Source organism: Polistes dominula, unplaced genomic scaffold (assembly GCF_049000335.1).
Source record: "Polistes dominula isolate Pdom_NZ unplaced genomic scaffold, Pdom_raw_medaka contig_26, whole genome shotgun sequence".
In the NCBI taxonomy this organism is placed as follows: Eukaryota; Metazoa; Arthropoda; class Insecta; order Hymenoptera; family Vespidae; genus Polistes; species Polistes dominula.
In genome coordinates, this window is record NW_028300939.1 from 1,135,046 (window position 1) to 1,157,991 (window position 22,946).

At 29.7% G+C, this 22,946-nt stretch overlaps 2 protein-coding genes and 1 long non-coding RNA gene across 4 annotated transcripts in view; 1 reads left to right on the forward strand and 2 right to left on the reverse strand.

Annotated features, from left to right (window-relative positions):
• Positions 1-22,946, reverse strand: part of LOC107073302 (uncharacterized) — a 93,072-nt gene that overhangs the window by 66,225 nt on the left and 3,901 nt on the right. Inside the window, exon 5 of the long non-coding RNA XR_016176200.1 lies at positions 20,879-20,923. This is a non-coding gene — a long non-coding RNA (uncharacterized LOC107073302). The remainder of the gene's footprint in view (positions 1-20,878; positions 20,924-22,946) is intronic.
• Positions 98-6,695, reverse strand: LOC107073493 (4-vinylanisole receptor). The gene is made up of 7 exons (XM_015334182.2): positions 5,247-6,695; positions 4,696-4,981; positions 4,258-4,357; positions 3,910-4,020; positions 3,649-3,804; positions 3,491-3,546; positions 98-1,646 (listed from the first exon to the last, which is right to left on the reverse strand). The coding sequence occupies exons 1-6, from the start codon at positions 5,710-5,712 to the stop codon at positions 3,496-3,498; spliced, it is 1,170 nt and encodes a 389-aa protein (XP_015189668.1). The 5' UTR covers positions 5,713-6,695; the 3' UTR covers positions 98-1,646; positions 3,491-3,495.
• Positions 4,965-17,184, forward strand: Lgr3 (Leucine-rich repeat-containing G protein-coupled receptor 3). Of its 2 annotated transcripts, XM_015334181.2 has the most exons (22): positions 4,965-5,106; positions 6,886-6,998; positions 7,624-7,743; positions 7,933-8,004; positions 8,094-8,196; positions 8,274-8,345; positions 8,426-8,497; positions 8,583-8,726; positions 8,826-8,894; positions 8,986-9,057; positions 9,130-9,201; positions 9,313-9,384; positions 9,583-9,654; positions 9,773-9,844; positions 9,920-9,990; positions 10,059-10,220; positions 10,616-10,761; positions 10,895-11,045; positions 11,382-11,511; positions 11,636-11,826; positions 12,151-12,312; positions 12,432-17,184. In XM_015334181.2, exons 2-22 carry the CDS (start codon positions 6,911-6,913, stop codon positions 12,575-12,577), a joined length of 2,259 nt encoding a protein of 752 aa, XP_015189667.1. In that variant the 5' UTR covers positions 4,965-5,106; positions 6,886-6,910; the 3' UTR covers positions 12,578-17,184. The 2 variants fall into 2 exon arrangements, with proteins under 2 accessions (XP_015189667.1, XP_089027793.1); XM_089171667.1 differs by lacking the exon at positions 4,965-5,106 and having other exon boundaries at positions 6,858-6,998.

Sequence of the window (22,946 nt, forward strand, 5' to 3'; positions counted from 1 at the left end):
GACTATTTTGTTAAATATTTTCTGTTACACACGAACGAACTATTTCGTATTATAAAATCGCTTTTTAGTTTTTCTATTCATTCACATCTGTCCTTAATTATCTTTTTTCTTTTTTTTTTTTTTTTACATGTTAAACTACTATCTTCAATCTTTAATAATTATCTGTGTATAGTTGTAATCTTTAATTCTAATTGGTTTTCTTTTTTTTTCTTTTCTGATCAAAACACATCCCACACTTTTCTAGAATATTTTTTTTTCTTCTTTTTTTGCAATGTATGTTAAAAGCATGTCAAATCTTTATTAATATTTTCTATTAAGCGATTTTATTCACGACTATTATTTTCATGATACATAATATGAATGTATAAAAAAAAAAAACAACTAATTGTAAAACGAAACAAAACCATAGAATAATAATTCTTATGGCGTCATGACTACAATGTGAGAAGAGAGAAAAAAGAAAACAAAAAAATAATTCTTCACATTTTTTTCAATATCATTTTTGCCTTTTTTTTTTGTCCACCATGAATATATCTATCAATTTGTAAATTTTCTCTCTTCTCACATTTGTTCTACGTTATTATATGTCCACACTGTAAATGATATTTTCACTCTCTTTTTTTGCTTTTTTTTCTTTCCACCCAACTTTTTTTCTTCCTCCCTTTATACATTTCTTTTGCAAAATTTACAATTGTATTTCTTTCTTTCTGTCTTATTTTTTGGTTTTAATTTTTTTTTTCTTTTTTTTTTTTATATTAATTCTCCCTCAATGACTCAATGATTTTGTAATGTATAAAGGAAAAGAAAAAAGATGAAAAAAAAGAAAAAGAAAAAAAAAAGAGAGAACAAAAGAAAGAAAGAAAGAAAGAAAAAAAAAAAGAAAAACGTACTTGCATATATTACGATGAACTACTTTGTTTTCTAATTTCTACAAACAAAAATTATACTATTTTTTAAAATTGTATTCACATTATTGTCATTTATATTTACCCCTGACAATTGTTTCTCTATAAATCATTGATAGATAAAAACGTAATGTACATAAATCTCATCCTCATGAAATAAGAAATGTCCAATGAAGTTAATAGTTTATTTATATTATTATTCTTATAATTATTACCATTATTACATTTCGTATTTCATATATATATATATATATATCTATATATTTTTTTTTGTATTTTTTTCTCTTTTCTTTTTTCAAAATACATACATACATTGTTTGAGAATGTAATTAATTAACAATTTCTTTCCATTTAAATTGTATTTTATTTTTTTAATTATTTTTTTTTGTTCTCTTCTCTCGTCGTCGATATTATTATTATTATTACGTTGTAAAAATAGATAAAAACGTAAAAATAGACATGTCTGTAGCACATCTTCGTATCACCCCATCTCCCTCAAAAGCCCACTCCCAGACAGGGGGTGTTACAGGGCCCTTTTAATCCATCTAAAATTCCCTTATTAAAATGTCGTCGTATATTTGCTAAGATTATGACGAGATAAAGCTTTCGAGTAATACGATTAGTGAAACGTTGTACTATTACACCATTCACAACCATTTACAATTACCCATCACCCCCATAATTCTTCTTCTCTTCTTCTTCTTCTTCTTCTTGACGAGGCTCTTCCTTCTTCCATCTCTTCTATGAAAAAAAAAAAAATTAAAAATAAAAAAAAAATAAGAAAAGCGTAAAAAAAAAATAGTGCTGAAGGCGAACCCTTAGTTTCTTCTTCTTTTTTTTTTTCTTCTTTTTTTAATTATTCAGTGTACGAGAAAAAAAAGTAAAAAAAAAAAAAAAAACACAAAAAAGGAAAAAATACAAAACGAATTTTTTGCGAGACATATTAATCTCCTCCCCACATATGTAGCAACCGATATAATATAAAAAACACATATTACACACACGTCGAGCATAATTACATATACAAGCACGATTTTGTGTCTCGCCTAGGATTTGCATAGGACGCATCGATGTCCTTGTATTTATAAAAATCTAATTACACATATTACATACACATCACACGATATTTATGCATAAGCATATGATATATTACACATAACACACATACACAGTACATACATATAGTAATAATATTATACATACAACATTATACACACATTACACTTAAAGTTCGCATTGATTAATGAAATATTATTTCACGTGAGAATAAATGTGTGGCATGTGTGTAAGTTTGTGAGAGGATAGAAAAGAAAAAAAAAAAAAAGATTATAGAATAAAGTATAAATGAAATTTTTATGAATAGATGCATCTTAAAGTTTGTGCATATAACATCATTAACATATGCATAAACCAGCCCCCAATTACCCTAACGCCGACGAAATTGTGAATGAATAAAATGTTGTGTGAGAGATAAGGAGAGAGAGAGAGAGAGAGAAAAAAAAATAATCTAATTTAACATCGTGGCGTTTGAAACATTTATAAATTGTTTGTAATAATCCCCCCCCCCCTTAAACCCACCCAAATCCCCGTCGTACGGTGCGCTAGATAAATCCTTTGAACGATTTTTTTTTCTACGAAAGATTTATACGATATATTGTAATATTTAGAATACGAAAAGAAAAGTAACGACGAAATGGAAACTGTGAAAAAAAGCGAGTGTGTTATAAACAGTGTGAAAGAGAGAGAGAGAGAGAAAGAGCGAGAGAGAGAGAGAGAGAGAGAGAGAGAGGTAAAAATGAAACCAAAACGAAGAAAAAAAAGAAAACAGACAAAAAAAAATACATAAATAAATAAATAAATAAATATGTAACGTATATTAGCGTCGTCGAAAAAGTTCAAACGAATAGATGTTTTTAAATGTAACGACGATGCCTAAGGCTCGATCGATTTATTGAGCACATCGTACGTAAAAAAAAAAAAGCTATTAAATATTATTATTATTATTATTATGATTATTATGATTATTATGATTATTAATATTATTATTCTATTATATTATATTATTTTAATATAATTTCTATTAATAATAATATTATTATATTATATTATATTATATTATATATTATTATGATTATGATTATGATTATAATTATAATTATTATTATATTATGATTTATATGTATAATCGTATTTGTTTAAGTAGAAATAACGTCGGCAAAAAAAGAAAAAAGAAAAAAAAAACACTAAACCAACGTGCTTCGAACTTTTGCAATAGTAACGAAACGAATTTATTATTTATATCGTGAAGCACAAAAAAAAAGTAATAAAAATAAAAAACAATTCGTCTTTTTTTAGCTCGCTAAATTGTACACTGTATGTATAACACTTCTGAAATAAACAATAATAAATTTTCTCTTAGTTCCTTCAGCCAAAAAAAAAAGTAATCAAGTTGTTTTTCCTTTTCCTTTCCCTGTCATACTTTCATATCTTTTTTTTTTTTTTTTGTTATTCTCATTTCTTTTCTAACTAATTTGTTTACAATGGTGGATTTTAAAATAAGATTTAAATGTAATTTTTATTCTTACTTTGATTACGCAATTGTTCTCAGAACTGAGAGATATGCCATGGAAGCTTTCATTATCTATAATAAAAATAATATTATAATTTATATAAAAAGAATAATACCAAAAAAAATTAAAAGAATAAATAAATTTGATTAAAAAACTTCGTAAATTGTGCTTACAATTGCAAAAGTTTCTAATGAAAATACATAAAATTGTCCAGCTGTTATATAAGACGGTCTTCTTGATCTGGCAATGCAAAACATCATCGAACGTATTTCTTTCGTTGGTAATTCGTACCAATTAGTAAAATAACAAGCCAAATCAATTGCACTACTCTAAAATTAAAAAAAAAAAAAAAAAAACGTGAAATAAATGTTTAACTTTATTAATTAATATCTTGATTAAAAACAACAACAACAACAACAAAGATGAAGACTCACTTCTTCGATCAAACATTCTCCTAAAAAACAATAACAAAACGCGAGAAGTACAACTGCACAGGAATATAAAACAAAGTGTACTGTGTTCATATCCTTGCCATTTTCTGACGTCTAATTAAAAAAACATAAATTAATAGATTAATTAAAAGATCAAATATAATTCTATAATTATTTAAATAATTATTACAAAGTCACATAGTTCGAGTTATTTTTTTTTTTTTTTTTTAAGACAAATAGTTGCACCACCACCATGTACCCATGTCGCAGCACTTTGTGTACGCTTTTTATATTTATTTAATTTATTTTTTATATCCTCGTTTAATTATCTACAAATTTATTATTAATTACCGTTAGCAATTGATAGGCCACCACGCAGAGAGAACAAATCAAACCTAATGTTTGCACGAACATAAGAAAACTGAATGCATTCTTCAAAATCGTAGCCAATCTGTAATCAAATTACATTCAAAAACTTCCTACATTTCCCTTATACATATACATATATTTCTTATGAATAAAATTAAATAAAAAATATCCCTAAAATAAATCACAATTTTCTTTCTTTTTCTTTTTTTTTGTAAACTCTCATCGACGTCAAAAGCAACGAGGAATAAAAATAAATGTACACATTTTCAATATTATCTTATCATTCCTGGGGATGTGTGGGTTTTTTTTCATTCTTCCTCCCCCCTTCCTTCCTCCTCCTTACCACCCAACCTCCCTCCAACCTCCCTCCAACCTTCCCACCTCTTTTTCGACTTTTCAAGAACTAAAATCAAATCTCACCTTAAGAGTTCGTCATGTCGATCGATCAAATGTTTCATTTCGCAATGATACTTTCCCATTTCTAGATTAACGTTTTTCAAACGATTACCAAGAATCGATAATTGTCCGCATAGATAAAACGTCAAAGTAACTAGAAGACTATCCGCGCCAGTTGCACCTACGGTTAACAGAGTACTGGCTGGTATCAACCAGATACAGAACAACGCGTACTTACGAGCATCTGTCACCTCGTAAATATGATTTATTCGTATTGGTAATTCATACGGTAGCGTGCAATTATCGAAACCTGTGAAAAAAAGAATTAAAAAAAAAAAAAAACCAAAACAAAGCAAACAACAAAAATTACTCTGAAAAAGTGTTCATACAAAATATTCAATATTTTCTATCAATAGACGAACAAAATGAACAGAGGTAAAAAGAATCACAAGAAATATAATACAAAATAAATTAATTATAGTTTAATATATCAAATGAATTGATAATGTGTCATTCAATCAAAAAAAAAAAAAAATAAATAAATAAATAAATAAAAAGAAAAAGAGGAATCTTACCGGATAGAATGCATTCGAAAATTGGTTTGCCATAAAATAAAGTAGGAACGAAGAAAAGAGACATTGCTGAGGACGTTGTAAACATAGTTGCTGCCACATTATACCAGACTATTTTTTCCCTTTCTTTATCCGTTCGATATAATCCTTGTGATATGTCTCTTCTAACAATTTTCAAGATCGGTAAAACTAAATGCATCTTCCAACGAAACATCAATGCTTTTAAAACGATCAATATAGTTGGTAATGAAAGGGTTACGTTACGAAGAGTTTTGTCAAGATCATTTATACTTTGAAATAATCCAACGAGTTCTAAACTGGTGAATAATATTACGTAAATAACGTAAAAGAAAAATCGAAAATCGTTACGATCTTCTGGCCATAGTCCTGGCAATGTTAAAAGTCGTTTACTCCATGTCAATACTTTGTCATCGTAAAATATACCCGCGTATTTTTCTTCCACTCTCATAATTTTTTTTTGTTCTATTTTTAAAACTATCAAGATGTATGAGAGTTAATTAATAAAATTGTAAAAATATTTCAGAGGTAGAGTTCGTATGTTAGGAAAGTTTGCTAAAAGACTGACAACTTTTTTATCGAGTATTTTTCTTAAAAAAAGAAAACAAAGAAAATTATTGTAATCGATAGTTTTAGATATGCTATTACATACGATCACGGATAGTTTTTTTTTATTAATGAATCGTTTACGTATTCTTTCGCGTTACTTTTGCAAGTCTTATCAAAGTTATCCGAATAATAGCTGAATTAGGATTAATAATTAATTCGTTGGCACGTAAGGTAAGAGATTTAACACATGCAACGTAATGCAACTTTGTCGAGACAAAAAAAAAGAAACAAAAAAAAATTATCGTGGAAGAAACATACGATCATAAAAAAAAAAGTCTTCATGTGATTCGTGACAGATGCATTTCCTTGAACAACATTTTACGAAGTGAAACAAAAAATATCTTGTATTTATCTTAAATAAATAAGAATCTAAAAAAAAAAGGAGACAAACAATATTCGACTATTCTATTAAATCTATTAGATAATCATATGCAAAGATAAAAAAAAGGGAAAAATATCAAATGAAAGAGTACATAATACACGTAACGTTATCTCAAAACCGCGATATATATTCTAGAAAGTATTAGTGATTAAAACGTAACCAGTTCAAGCTTCGATTAAGCTTTCCCTTCGGTTGGTTATCAATTTTGCAAAAAACAAAAAAAAAAGTGGAGAAAATATAGAAAGATTTAAAACAAAAACAAAAAAATCTAAATTCAAAAGTATAAATAAGTGTAGCAGCTTAATACGATCAAATAAAATTGTATCTATGTACACGAATATAAGAAAGGATCATAGTTTTGATCGATCGACAACATTTCTAATGAAATTATACGAATCATGTTAATCTATGAAGAAAAATGGTGGTATTTTATTAGAAAGACTAAGAGCGCGTGTGCGTGCGACTTCGAACTTGCAACGAGAAAACGAATGCAACCAGTGTTATACGGTCTTGTGTCGAGTGATAATCGAACACGTGGAAAAACTAAATTAACAATAGTGTTCAAACAATTTAATCAATTTTCTTTAATTTCTATGATAATAAGTTATCCCAAATTTGTCAAATAATTTTCAGACCAAAGTTTTACAGTTAACGAGCAATGATATATCAAAGGATAGCAGCGATCGGTGTATCATTGATCCTAACATTATTCTTGCTTTTTCTCATTATGTATTACTTTAATGAAAGTAAGTATATTTAAATTAATATTTCAACGTTAACTTTACATAATTATTTATATCATTAATGCATTTCATTTCTTTTAAATGTTTTTTATTTCTTTTATTCTATCAACACACATTATTTAAGAGCCTCATGAGATTGCTTTTACGTGTTTTTTTTTTTTTGATTGTCAAAATTTTAAACGTTTCAAATCATTCTCGATTAGATAAAAACAACCCTCGAGGGTTGAGAAACATGAAACGATCAATTATTTAATACACTGGTTACTCATCGAACGATGATGGAATAATACTGTATTTTAATGATAAAATATATTCAACTTTGTGACAAATCGAATTTGAATTCTTTTTTTTTTTTTTTAAATCAATCATATTAACTTCGTTTAATATCTGACTTTTTTATATGAGGATAGATAATAAATGATTCTGATATAGTCGATTCGTACAACGAAGACTGACGTAACTTCATTAAAAATAATCTTTTACAATTGACACATTGGAGTTATTATACATAAGAAAATCATGAGAAATTTAAATACATCGTTGATTGACATTGATCGTTCGATTATTAACTTACTCGTGAAACTAATCGTATTATTACTCAATCATATTATTCAAATCTTGATTGCAGATAATTGTCCAATTGGTACGTTTCCATGTTTGAATAGTACAATTTGTAAATTACAAAGTAGTTGGTGTAACGGTATAGATGATTGTCCATATGGTGACGACGAAACAGCTGAATTATGTGGTAAGTTGTAAAATAACAAAAATAAACTAAAATTCAATTGATTAATTCAAGAAATATTAACAGTTTACAAGTTTGTAATCGTTTGTATTTAATATTACATTTAGATGAATGAAATTTGTAACAAACTTTCTTAGTGAATTAAATTTACAATTATTTTTAAAAATTTACAAATTACATTTACAATTTTAGTCGATTTAAACGGAGATTGGAGTTGGTTCTTGAAACAGGATAAACTTACAGAGATGCAAAATGACGATTGTGGTAATTCAAAGTTATTTTATTAACATTTCTTTTCTTTTTTTTTTTATATTAATTATTAAGATTAAAAATTGTTGATTTTATTCTTATAGTGATCGAAGATATTCCCGAAGGATGTATTTACAATCAATGTCGTGCTACTTGCAAAGGATACGAAGACATTCCATTAAATTTATCATCAGAAATTGACAGATTGTATGAGATTTTTAAATATTTCTTTATAAACATGATTATTGTATTATAATATAAAACATATTATTCTTCCTCTTTAGAATTTTAACAAACAATTCTATTAGAACAATTCAAGCCGATCCATTGAAAAAATATACACAACTACGTTTACTGTAAGCTATTTTTTTTATTATATTTTCATTTATTTTAAATTATTTTCGTCTAAATACAATATTATTCTTTCATTTGTTAGATATCTCGACTATAATGACATAAATGAGATAGAGGAAGAAGCTTTCGTAAATCAAAAAAAGTTAATTTGGCTGTAAGTAAATTGAAAAATAAAAAAGAAAAAATTCTACATTATTAAAAATAAAATATTACATCATAAATATTATCTTTTCTCCTAGTATCCTATCGAACAATAAATTAAGCGTTATTAAAGTCGGAGATTTAGCTGGTCTATTTAATTTGGAGACTCTCAGGGCCAAGGATAATCGATTAATGTCCGTTGATTTGTCTGATTTTGAAAATAGTACGAGTTTAGATTTGATGTAAGATACGTAATACGATATTTTATTATCTAAAAAGAAAAAAAAGAAAAGAAACATCCTATGAAAACGAGACCAAAATTGGATTTTTTTTTCTTTCAGAGATTTTCGTAAGAATTTTTTAAACAGCACGAACTTCAAACTTCCACGATTACCTGTTTTAAGAGAAATGTAAGTTTTCAAAGACTGTTTGTTAAATTTAATAATAATCGAGCATGATAACATATACCTCGTTATACGTAGATTTAAAGTTACATTGCAGAATGTTGAGTGAAAATTATTTCGAGACTATAACAGCTGATATGTTCGATGGTGTACCTGCTTTACAATCGTTGTAAGTATTAAATCAAGACCTTTAACTAACAAAAATATTTAAAAAAAAAAACATGTATTATATTTTTTACAGGAACATGGAACGTAATTATATAAAGATCATCGACGAGAATGCTTTTAAGAATTTAAAACAACTTGTCGAGATGTAAGTATTATATTAGTTTGCATTAAATAAAAAACGATTATATTATTACACGTTTGATGATGATAATTAATAAATATAATAATAAATAAATCATATTTTTGTTGTCCTTAGTAAACTGGCGCATAATTATATCATTTCTCTGAATACGAACGTGTTTAAAACCACGATAAATCTCACGAAACTGTAAGTAAACCGAGTTTAATCTTCTACGTGTCGTAAACATATTTACTTGTACTTATGCACGTGTATATTATCACATTGAGGTATAGATAATTGGAAATGTCACGTATCTTAATCAAATCTAAACTACTTCCATTTAAATAGATTCCCTTAACCTCAATCCTTTTCATAATGGATTATCAAAGCCCTTTGTAATTACAGATTGATCGGTTATAATCCGATAGAAGATTTCTCGACTGATGTATTAGATCCTTTGGTCAATCTACGATCTCTGTAAGTTTGATCTCATTTCATTTTTATATAAATCTTTACTCTCTTAATTAAAATCTTAATTCATTATCTAAATGTAATAATTAATAGAAAACTTTTCATATTTTATTTTTTATTTCAGTGGTGTCGAAGGAATCAAAATGGATAATCTAGACAAAGATTCGTTCAATGTTTTCACCAGTTTAGATTTTATGTATGTTAATTTACATTGATATTATATATTTTTTATATTTGTTAATTTAACTTTGTTGTTTTTTTTTTATTGTAGATATTTTGAAAAATTTCATTACTGTATGACATTTGCTTCTAAAGTACAAAAGTGTGCACCAACCACCGATGGTAAGTTATAATCGATAATAACAATTATTTCTATATTATATTTTAATTTATTTAAATTATGATAATAGGTCTTTCATCTTTGACGCATTTGCTGAGCACGTCTATGTTGAAGGGTGCAGTATGGGGAATTTCCTGTGTAACTTTTATAGGAAATGCTTTCGTACTTTGGGAAAGGTTCACTGCAAAGGATGAGAATCGTGTTTTGAGTATCCTGATTAAAAATCTTGCTGGTTGGTTATGAACAAGTATTTTTTATACAGTAAATCTTAATGTCATTAAAAATCATTGGCTAATTTCCATAATCTTCATTTAATTGAAACGTATTATAAATATTAATAAATAAAACACGTATAGAGAGTAGCTACTGATTAACATTATGATTTCGAACGATGGAAATAAATCATGAAAGCAAAAGAAAAATATAAAAAAATATTTATAATAAAAGGTAGGGGTAACGTTAGATGCCTCGACATAGAATATGCTATTCTTCTACGCTTTGCGATATTATTAGACGATACGATTTACAACACTGGTGCAACGATGATCCACCGGACGATATGAACCCAACTATAAATCATAGAACCGTTGGTTATAGCAATAGCATTGTGCGTAATCCCTTTTACAGTGTCCGACATGCTGATGGGCGTATACTTGTTCATAATCGCTTTGGTAGACTTGCAGTTCCGTGATAACTACAATAAGGAAGCTAGCTCATGGATGTCATCCTGGGCTTGCACTTTTCTTGGAGTTTTAGCAATGATCTCGTCAGAAGTAAGATTATTCCATTTAATTTATATTAATTGGCTTTTAAAAAATAAAAATAAAATATAGAACGTGATCACAGTAAGTTCTGCTACAATTAATTATAATATCTAATTGGTTAATTGTTAAAACGATTTCAAAGGTATCCGTGCTGATCCTATCATTTATGTCTTGTGAACGATTCGTATTGATTGCTGCACCGTTGAAAGGTCATCATGCTATGAAACCACAGACAGCTACAGTATCGATAATGTTCATATGGATCATCGGTTTTATCCTCGCTATTATTCCAGGTACATCACGTTATGATTCAATGTTCCTATATGGATTACAACGTTCAACTAAAATGACCTTCCCCCTTGTCTTTTTTGCTTTTTAACATTTTCACACTTATCACGCTTATATATAATATGATTGGTCGTTTAACTAAATTGTTTGCACATTTTTATCGAACGAAATTTCTTTGAAGTTTTAACAACATTTTGTCTTAATATTTAATATTACATCAAGTTATATTTTTTTGGTTATTATCGATTATATATGTAATTTGAAACTAACTGGTATATCACGTTATTAAATATGTTATTTTTTTGTTAAATCAAATAATTTAATGACTATGTTTAATACAGTTATTCATTGGAGAAACAGCACAAGATTTTATGGGGCTAATGGAATGTGTTTTCCATTACACATAGAAGATCCTTACTCGATTGGATGGCAATATTCCGCATTCATATTTTTAGGAGTTAACTTGTTAGGGTAAGACTTGATATTTTCCCGTTAGAATAATAATTCGTTACTTAATCGACGGGAACCTCGGAGTTAATGTGATTTAATCGTTTAATCAACTATACTTTCATTGAAACCCGATTAACATTTGCAGACTGATAACGATCGGCTACGTTTACGTTGGCATGTTCGCAAGCATTTGGAGAACTCGTCACGCAACCCCACTATCAGCTGGCGATATGGAATTTGCTCTAAGATTCTTCTTGATCGTCTTAACGGATGCAACTTGTTGGGCACCGATTATCATTTTGAAAATCTTGGCTATGATGAAATATCCTGTACCAGGTATATAAACCTATCTTATATTCGATCATGGGTGATATATGATGTAAAATAGTAATGATAATGCTCCGATAAAATTCTTTCCTATCATTTAATGCAGAAATATTAGTACGAGATATTTGCTTTTACGATGATGATGATAATGGCAATAATAATTTCCTTTTAAATATCATACATGTAGAAATATTCTCGTTGAAAGGTAACAACGATTAACGAAATCAAATGTAATATAATTAATTAAGCACTATGATTACTATTCATTTACAATATCGACATATTCATCAATCATCTGTAGATTTTTCAACTATTATACAACTTCGTTTTTAGCGGAACTTCACGCCTGGGTCGTCGTTTTCGTACTTCCCGTTAACAGTGCAGTTAATCCACTTTTATATACTTTCACTACGCCCAAATTTCGAGAAAGATTAATTTGCTTTAAATTTTTAAACAAAATACGAAATTACGTATCGAGAAAACATTCGTCTCAAGGTTTGTATTCGATTCAAATTCATGAGATTAAAGTATCAAATTGATGAAACTATTTTAATATCATAAATATAATTAATTAAATTATCAAATTATTTTCTATTGTATTTATTTTATTACAGAGTCTCAAATGTCTATTACATTAAGTAGTAGAAATCTAATGTTTTCGATATCGTCGAATAAAAAAAACGATCCTGAGAAGGTACCACCATTGGTGATAGTAGAAGATGATTGGAACGATGATATTATGCGACGTATCGTTAAATAATATCGTTTTATTTCAACATTTTTCTCGTAGATCATCCATTAAATGTTTCACCATGATCTTTATCTAACGAGATTATAAATAACATTTGAGATTGTGCCATGTCTTAGAAAATATTGTAAAACAAAGCTTGTTACAATTAAAATATTGCAATATATATATTGTAAGTACGATCGTAGGAAACATTCAATGGAAAATTCGAACACACTCGTTTCAACCTGACCATGAGGATATCCGCCTACGTTGAGAGATCATGCTTTATGTCGTTCATAAAATATTTTAAACGAGGATCGCAAATGCATTTGCAAAATTTATGGCATCGTCTCAGATCTATTGGCGAATCGTGTTCGACCTGGCAACTCCGTTAGAAGGAAAATATACTTAAGAATATTGCAGCCACTTGTTGTATCCCTTTTTGCTCCCTATCTCTCTCTCTCTCTCTCTCTTTCTTTCTTTCACTATCATTCTTTCTGTCTCTTTTAACAACTACATAATTCATAATTTTTATCGTTATCAAGAAAACGGAAGATATGTCATTTTGAGTGTTTCCTCGATCTATATGTAACTTCAATGTTGCTAGATTTAATACATATTTACACACAAACACATATATCTTAACCTTTCACTAATATTTTCCGTACAAACATTACAAATTGATAGAACATATAACAAGCAAAATCAACTACTACAATTTGCAGAAAACGTTTAAACAAATCTCACCCAATATCTTATCTCGCAGAAACTTCTCTCGATTAATTTATCTCGATTGAATTTGTAGAGAGGCTCATCGATGAAAAATTAAATCGCTTATCGATTTCGTGCCAACGAGCCGGTTAATCCCATTAGTCCTTCTTGAGTATGGAACCTTATTGGTTAGCTAAGTTGAAGGTGTAACCCGGTGAAACGATCGAAACCGACGTGACTGTGATCGTAAATCATTGAGGCAATAGAAAAAAAAAAAAAAAAAAAAAAAGATAGTGTGAGAGAAAAAGAGAGAGCGAGAGACATTTTAAAAAAAATATTTAAAAAAAGAATGGTTCGTCCTACGAATCATCGTTCAAGTGACCGATGACACGTAGATAATTTATGGTGTATAGTATAACGCATACATAAGATAGATCCCGTTAAAAAAACCTTGATACTTGAGATACTCTTTTCAAAGTGATTTTCGAGTTCAATATTATCTGTGTAGGTATATTATATCAGATTGATTATATGTATAAATGCGTGTCATGTACATTAGGACCAAAATATTTTCTATTATCGTAATATAAGTCTTGATATCTTTTCTTTGTGCGTTAATCATCAAGATGATAGAAAAGAAAAAAAATGGGTTCGTCCTAAGAATCATCATCGTTCGAGTTTCGAGTTACCGATGACATGTGTGTAATTTATGTTAGATAGAATATATAAGTGGATCCTGTGTTAAAAAAATGTCTTCATATACTCGAGATACTATTTTCCAAGTAATTTCTCGAATTCAACGTTATGTAAATTGATTATACATGTACATACATATATATATATATATATATATATATGTATATGTTACACCGTAATATTTCCTATTATCGTAATAAGCCTGGTGTGTATCTCTTTGTGCAACCTTCTGAAGGTCTTCATCTTTAAAGTTTCTCATCGAAATTACTATGTTGAGTCGGAAAAGAGAGTGAAAGGCCGCTCCAGATTCGTTTGCCGATTCGAGACGAGAGTGTTGCGCTAAGAAAAAGAGTATGTTACAACAAGGAGGAGAGAATGATGATGTCGAAAGTGCATGCCACCGATTCGTTGTTCATCTTACGACTACGATCGTGCGAACGAAATAACTTCTTCTTCTTCTTCTTTACTATTACGAATAAATGTTTAAGAGAAAATATTTATATCAAATATCAAATTCTATTATTTATATTTCGCGTATATGCAGAGAATATGATTTTAAATAAATAAATAAAAAAATACTTCTTAAATTCGTTACCAAGAAAAATTGAACTTTCGTTTATTACTGATTCAAAAAGATGTTATGAAATTTACGACTTTTTATCACTCGTACGATTCACTTTGCAATGAATGATCTTGTGTAAAAAAAAAAAATAAAAAAATATGTATATATATCCGCGTTAACTCGAATAAGTTGATACTACTATTAATCCTGCAGAAAGGTTGATATTTACAGTTGTCTCTTGAGATGAAGAAGAAGAAGAAGAAGAAGAAGGAATAATAAAAAAGAATAAGAGATGGTCTACAGTCGTCTCTAAAACGTATATTAGCCGATAAATATTCGTAGAAAGAGAAAGAGAACTATAAGAGTTAAAATAATATAATGTAGCAAAGAGAAAAACGTATATAAACGCCTACGACAAGAAAATGTAGTTGTAGTAAAGCGTTGAATCTTCTGGCAAACTCGACGCCTTTCAGTTTAGAGAATTGATCGCTAACTAAAGCAAAGCAAATCGACCTTACCGACGTATTAAATAGTCTTTAACGACCCGACCCAAGCGTTTCCTGGAGAAGATTTTAGAACATTTGGATGGCCCCGTACAACAAACTGAAGAAGATTCTGTCGCCAAAACACGCGAAAAGCCATTGGCCGTTGGTCATTAAATCACGTTACCACGTGCTACTATTTACCCACACGTATAATGACATACACAATTACACGATTTCCGCATTGTACTAACTCTTCTTGGTATCTCTCTTTAAAGTACGTTTAAATTTGTGGAAGTAAGCAATGGATTAGTTAATTAAACGCGTATATTATTTTTCTTGCCTCATCAAATGGAAAATTTACTATTATCGTGAATGGATTGATGATAAGATCCAATACCCGGTTACATTTCTAACGTTAACGCGTGTGAGAGAAAAAAAACTAGATAGAGAATTGAAAAATCTAAAATATCTATTTCAAATGTTTCTATATACTCAATTACTTCCGTATATTTTCTAAAGGAAACAATTAATATCTAGTACATTAAGTAAATTTGTCTATGAACTATGAATGTTAATGTATCCGATATATCAACTCGTTATAATCGTTCTCTTCCTCTTTCATTCTCTTTTTATTTCTTTTTAGCAGACCGTTATTGTTAATTCAAGTATATCAAAAGTACGAGTGAACTATTAAATCAAACTATTATCAAGATCTCGATCTAGCTTGTTATATTGCGTGGGTGCATTGAAGAAGATAGTGAACAACGAAGAAAAGATAGAATGAGACACTCATATAGTCATCCAAAGTAGAAATATATGTTATATATGTCGTCGTGTACAAACTCTCGAGAGATTTGTCTTACATTCGGTCAAAGGAAATACGCAAAGTAGAAAAGGCGGGGGCGGCAAAACGTTTTAGCGTGCGCGTTTGAAACGTCCACGACGAACGAACGGTTAGCCGACTTGGAACGGTATTCGAATGCATTTGGATAATTTAACCGGAGAACGAATGGAGCCCTAACAATAGGTTTTCAAGTCCGCTTATCGTGTTAGATCGGACAAGCTGAACCTCTCTCGCGTGGCACGCCATGCTACGGTTTTATAAGCTTTGGCTATATACACCCTGGAGAAAGTACTCGATTATATCGAGCAAAGGATCAACTATGACCTCAAACAGCAGCCTCTCGCGACGTGAAATCGTATAGGTAAATAACAAAAAAAAAATAAATAAAAAGCTTCTTCTAAGTTCGACTGAAACGTGAAACGTGATTTTCGAATAATCGATCGGTTCTAATGTAAATTATTATATCTTCTTTAGAATATTTGTTTCAATAAAAATAAATCAATCGTACGTAGATATTTTATATGATAATAATCATCACGAAAAATATAATTATTTTTATTTTCAAAGACAAGATAGGGTAGTTTCGTTTGAGATAAATTAATATACGTATTATTTATATAGAAGATATTATATATTACATAGAACGAACGATTTATTCGAGTTATTCTCGAACTCGGACATATTATGGTATCGTGCGTTTTATTGGAAAGGGGCAAGGCCGCCAGATAGGTTCGAAGACCAGCTTGCCGCACGATTTCATTATCGATCGTGACATTTTGCTTCCTCCTCTCGGATCCACCACCACTTTTATTCTCGTAGCCATATAACAGATAGATAGCCTAGCTAGCTAGCTTAGCGATGTTACTCGGTAAGAGTCGGATACTCGAAGAAGAAAAGTCGAGGACATAAAACAGCGAGCAACATATCTCGATTCTCGAATAGACACGATAGAACGCGGGGATCGTTCGTAAATCGCGGCAATAACCGATTCGCCGATTAGACGTCTAACAAAAAGAAAAAAAAGAAAAATAAAAAGAAGAAAAGTATTTTATCGATCCACCCTCTCTCACAATCGTTCCGTTTATAAAACATTAACGATCTCACGATGGATTCTTCGAGCGAAAGTCTCCTCGTCGTGATCTCGAGAAACCCAATCGACGTAGAACACAAAACCAACCACACTGTCTTGGAATTCTGGAAGCGTGCCGGCGATTCCCTTCCACTACTTAAATCACACAATTGTTCTGCTCGAATGATTTCCAGGTTCTTTGAAATTGCTGACTTGGGTTGGTTATCGATCGTGCTATGTCATAATATTCTGCTGCGGTAACTACTTTAGTCTTTTTTTAATTTCAAATATAAGAGACCAACACCCTTACTTTTATCGATTAGATACAATTTTAATATTCTATACGTGTATGTAAATATGATACAAAATTATTTATAGATCATCGTGTTGACTGAATTTATGTCTCTATTAAAAAATACCAAATTACTATTCTACAACCGTTTTATTATTTATTTAATATATAGAGTTATAAGATTTTCTATACGAGAATTAGAGAAATCGTTCGAGAGATTTACCATATGATTATTATTTTGTACCAGGTAAAGAAGACAAAAAAGATTTCCTTTTCCTAACAAGTTTTAGAAAAGATAAAAAGAGATATGCATTACCATTTGTACCATATGAAATAGAAATACCTTCTCTTCGTATAGACTAAAAAAAAAATAAATGAAGTAAAAAAAAATAATATGAAAAATGTCAAACGACGGTGGCAATCATGGTAAGAAGAAAAATCTACAAAGGACAAGTCGCACACGCTTGAACCCGATTTACAAGTTGGAATTGTAGGTTACCTTTATATCATAGTATAGAAATGATTGCTTTCGAACGATAGAGGAAGGCGCGTGCCATGTTTCTCGAAGACCATGGGTTTATAAACGTTATATTTTATTCGATACCGAAACCACATTCGATCCTATCGAATCGATTCGAAATGATTTCTACCGCGACGATTCTGAGGATAGCCTCCAGTCGTAGGTAATATCCTTTGTACTATCGATCATTCCTTATTGTCGTGATTCCAATCGATATGATCTCGAGACGAGAAAATAGAAGGAAAGAAAGAAGACAAGATTTGTGTAGGGTAAGTTAATGCTTTAAACAGAAAATCTTTGCAAATCAGGAATAATCATTTCACGTACAACAAAGGTAACTAATATTTTCATTATACCATACAATATTTTATTTTATAATTCAAAAAAATCATCTAAATTTTATCTATTTATATGAATTTCAAAAGAAAAAGTGTTACGTTTTATTTTCTATTTTTTAAATCTTTGTACTTTGACTCATCATATACATTTTTTCCATGGATATAATTGTAAGGTATCCGAAAACATTTTTACCACTTGATAGACAAGCACGAATGAAGGGATGAAATCGTTGCTAATTCAGCAAAACGCGAACGTAAATCTTCCTTCCCACGATTACTCAGGATAAAAAATCTTTTGAATTGAAGTCACGCGAACGAGTGACGTGGTGGTACCATCGACTGGAATGAACCCCACGAGACATGCGGTTGGTTTTACGTCCTCTTCTTTTACAGATCTCGAACAAGAATGCGAAGGAACACGATTTAGTCGATATATCGATACAAAAAATCTCTAATAATTTGTTTGTATCATTATTACTATTATTATTTACAAGAATTTCAATATACAATTTCAACAAACATAAATGTTCATGATTGTAATTTAGATTTCATTTCAAAACTATTTAATATTATTTTAAATCATACCGGTATTTTAAATTTACCTATCTATAACTATACATCGGAATAATGATCATATTTTTGCAAATTATAGACATATTTTATTAATTTTTATTTGGAATATAATATGAATCATATATTTATATTAAAAGTAACGAAATCAAAGGACAATCGATTTTCTACGTAGTAATCTTCGTTTATCCGTGCTTCCAGGTGATCCTTTTATAGATTCGACGTCCGTAATCGAATTAAACGGAAGACCGTGACGATCTCGATCGATACAAGCAAAAGAGAACACTTTAAGAAAGGTTTTCTCCTCTCTTCCAGGATACGAAAGGAGAAAGAGAAGAAGAAGAAGGTGGTGGAGGAGGTGGAGGTGGTGGAGAACGCGTAGAAAGAAGGGAAAGGACGAGAGCGTATATCGGGTGCGCACATCCAGCCATTACCTTCTATTACGTTGCATTACGTTGCATTACGTTTCATTACGCGCTCGAAGGAACATCGAGAGGCGTTCGCAAGATCCAAAGGAGGAAACAGGTAATGAGAGGATCACCGGCATCCTGCCGATAATAATTGCTTTCATTGTGGATACATTGATATGAGAGATGGACTATCTACCGGGTGAGATGATCGTAGGGTATGCGATATATAAATGTTCTTCTTATATATTATATTTTCTTTCTCTTTTTCCTCTTTGTATATTCAATTTTTTAATTATACCATATGTGATCACCATTCTGCGATATTTCGAATGAATATTTTAAAATATACGCGTTTAAAAATGTCTTTATTTATTCCCTAATAACAATTCTAAATATTTTTTTAAGTTGTATAATTTAATTAATAAATAAATGTATATTGTGAAATAATATGATTTTTTGGGAATAAAACCTTGACATTATAAGTTAGAATTTTTAAAGAAATGATATCAGTTCAGTGAGACAATACTTCTTAGAATTTATATAGGTCAATGACTTTGTTATTAATATTTTTTTCTCTCAAGATTACTTCTAGAATAATTGATGCTTCATCTTCTTCTAAAAAGATTAGTCAAACATTTACAATAATTCTCGATAATTATCAAAGAACAAAAGTTTCGATTCTATCTACAATAATTTAAATGAAATACTCGCTAAAGTGAATATTACAGGTAAATATAAAATTGATTAAAATGTAACGTTATAAACATTAATTAACAGTAAAATTATTCTTGTACAATTAAAGAAAATAAAAAGAATAATGAAAAACAAGAAAAAAAAAACTATATTCTATTTCTATTGAAAGTTACAAGAAGGTAATATTTTTCGCGATGGTGATCACACAGGACAGACACTCCCATTTTGGTCGTGCCTAAAAATGATTCTGTCACGGTCTATAACCGCGAGAACAATGACCGAGGCACGATTTATTATCTCTGAGAAATTAGCATTTTCGTCAAGGTGATAGGACAAGGTAGGCGAAGAAAAGAAGAAGAAGAGAAAGAAAATCTCTCGTCTCAAGTTCTTAAGAATAATTTATCATAATGAATAATACAAAATATGTACATATTTTTTCAGTGATATGAAATTAATGAAAAATCTGTTATCCACAATGAAAAAATGTATCCTTTAATCATAGAAGAAGTAAAATAAAATGATTTTTCCATGTGGAAGGTTAATGTAAGTAAGGTAGTAAGTATATATATACAAGAGAAAAGAGAGGAATGAAATTGCTCAGGCAACGGTAGTTAAGTACGAAAAAAGGAAGAATGCAAGGAGTTAAGCGTTCCAGCAAAGCGATTACGCGACTTTCTACGAAAGGCGATAGGAGCCTTGCCTTTCTTGTCAGATACTCGGCTCGGATTATTCGAAGAGACTCGTATCCGTCACTCTCAACGCCCACGCAAGGTAAACTCACTCACTAACTCAGAAATATATTCACGTATGAAATACATATATGTATGTATGTATGTATTTGTATCGATAGATCAGTGGAATCGATCAGCAGAATCGGCAGATAATATTCTTAAGGCTTTTATAGACGTTGAAAAGTGTTACAATGCATGCATCGATTTATAAGACTCATACTAAATGTTGCAATTAATTTAAATAATTCCACATCAACAAATCTAAATTGAAGGGCAAAGTTCCCTTTTGCCCTTCTAAACGTCCCTACCCGCGTTTGAAATATATTGCAATTTTAGCAGCTACACTTATGTTTCATTACTAATATACAAATTATCGACGATATTATTAAGTTTGACCATAAATAATTTACCTTTTTCATAAGACAGATATTTGTCTTGTATAGTTGACAAAATTCCTATTAGAAAAATAAAAGAACACATAAAATCATTACCGTATTAAACCTGAAATAAATATTTTCATTGATTAAATAAGAAAAATAAAAAAAAAACTCTACAAAAATTAAAAAATAATAATTCATATTTAGTGTTTACGTGTGTGCCTTCAGAAATGCCATTATACATACATATATTCAAAATGAAACAATTTTAAGAACTAAAATAGTAAAAGATCCCAAAGGTTTGTTGTTAAATCCAACGATGATCACCTGTAACAAAAAGAAAACTATATTAATTATAGAATCAAGTGAGATATAATAGCCTGACATATGAATCGTCCAATTTGCAGATGCACTTTTCAAATTGAATTCCCTATTTACTTTTTATAAAAGCTCTATTTAAAGTTGCAATAAAATTGAATTTAAACGCGTGATTTGACATTTACAAAAAAATTAAAAAAAGTAAAAGTACAAATATTAATTTAATAGAGAAAATAATAACTATTAATTATTATAACTAATACTTTTAAACTGCATTATATAGAAAAGAAAAAATTACAAATTTAATAAAATGCGATCAAAGTGAAAAATCTTAAAGACAAAAAAAAAGAGAGATTACTTTAATATTAAAAAGACGATAATTATATTTCAAAATGTAATAAAAAGGAAATTTAAATATTTTGACTCGAACTAACTAAACACGTATGCATCTTTTTGACGATATAGACACGCATTTGGTGTCCCAAGGAGATGGAATGGTCCATCATCTCCAATTACAACTAGAAATTAATGACGAGCAAAAAAGTAAAACAATAAAATATAAAATATGACTAGAGAGCCATTCTCTAAAGGTTCAAACTTGCTGTTGAACCTTTGAAAATAACTCAATAGCCTGTAGTTGCCCTCTTGAGCCACAATTAAGTGGGGGCCTCTTCGGCATTAAGCCTCTTCTTTCTTCATTCCATGAAAACTGCATTTGGACATTTCCTACGTGCGAGCAAGATAAGATCTTTCATACTAATTTTGCAAATGAACTCGTATTTTGTTATGATTCTAATTCTCAATTATATTAAAAAATTAATTTACATTTCGCGTTCACTTTTCTATCTCGTGGACCATCAATGAACTTGGAGTTCATTGACCATACACGAGAATATTTAATCGAATGTCCAAGCAGATAATAATTTCCCTCGATGACCTAATAACACTTCGCACTTTTAACGTCGAGTAATAAAATGGAATTGAAATAAAAAGTGCAATAAATGCAATGCATTTTCTTGCAATACTTTTGTTATATTTAATTATATCAAATATTTCTAGCTGTAAGATAAAATCGCGATAGTGCGTAGTGCTAATCCTGAAATACTTAAAACTAAGTATCAAATGCATCAAAGAATTTGCGAATTTGATTCGACTCTATCTCGTTCGAAATAAAATCGAAGTAGAAATAAATTTTTCAAATGGTTGCAAATACCTTTGAATCATGATACATAATAAAGATCACAGAATAGTTACAAAATAAATTAACAAATCAAACATAATATAGAATGAGATGATCAAATTTTGTAACAATTCTGTATAAACCAGGAGGCGGAATTTCCACTCCGGAGTGGAAGCAAGAAGTCTAATGCCTTTCCTGGATCCTACCTACTTAAAATTAAAGTTTTCACATTCATTCAGAGAAGTATACTACCTGCCTGCCTATTACCCATATTTTTACCCATTTTAAGAAAAACCATACATACCCACCCACTCACTCCACGGTTCTCACACATACCACCAGGGTGCAAAAGCCTACACTAGAGAGCATGCCCCGGGGGCACCTCCGACACCCTAGTTCAACCACGTTTTCTAAACTTATATGCTAATGGGTATACGTACGTATTTTGCTGTAATCGACTGCCAAGGCTAATGATTATTGCATAAAAAACTAAAGCAAAAATACAAGTATACACTAGTATATATATGCATACTAGTAATATACAAGTATATCAAAGTTTCCACAAATAAATGCAGTAACTATACTATGCAAACGAGATTATCA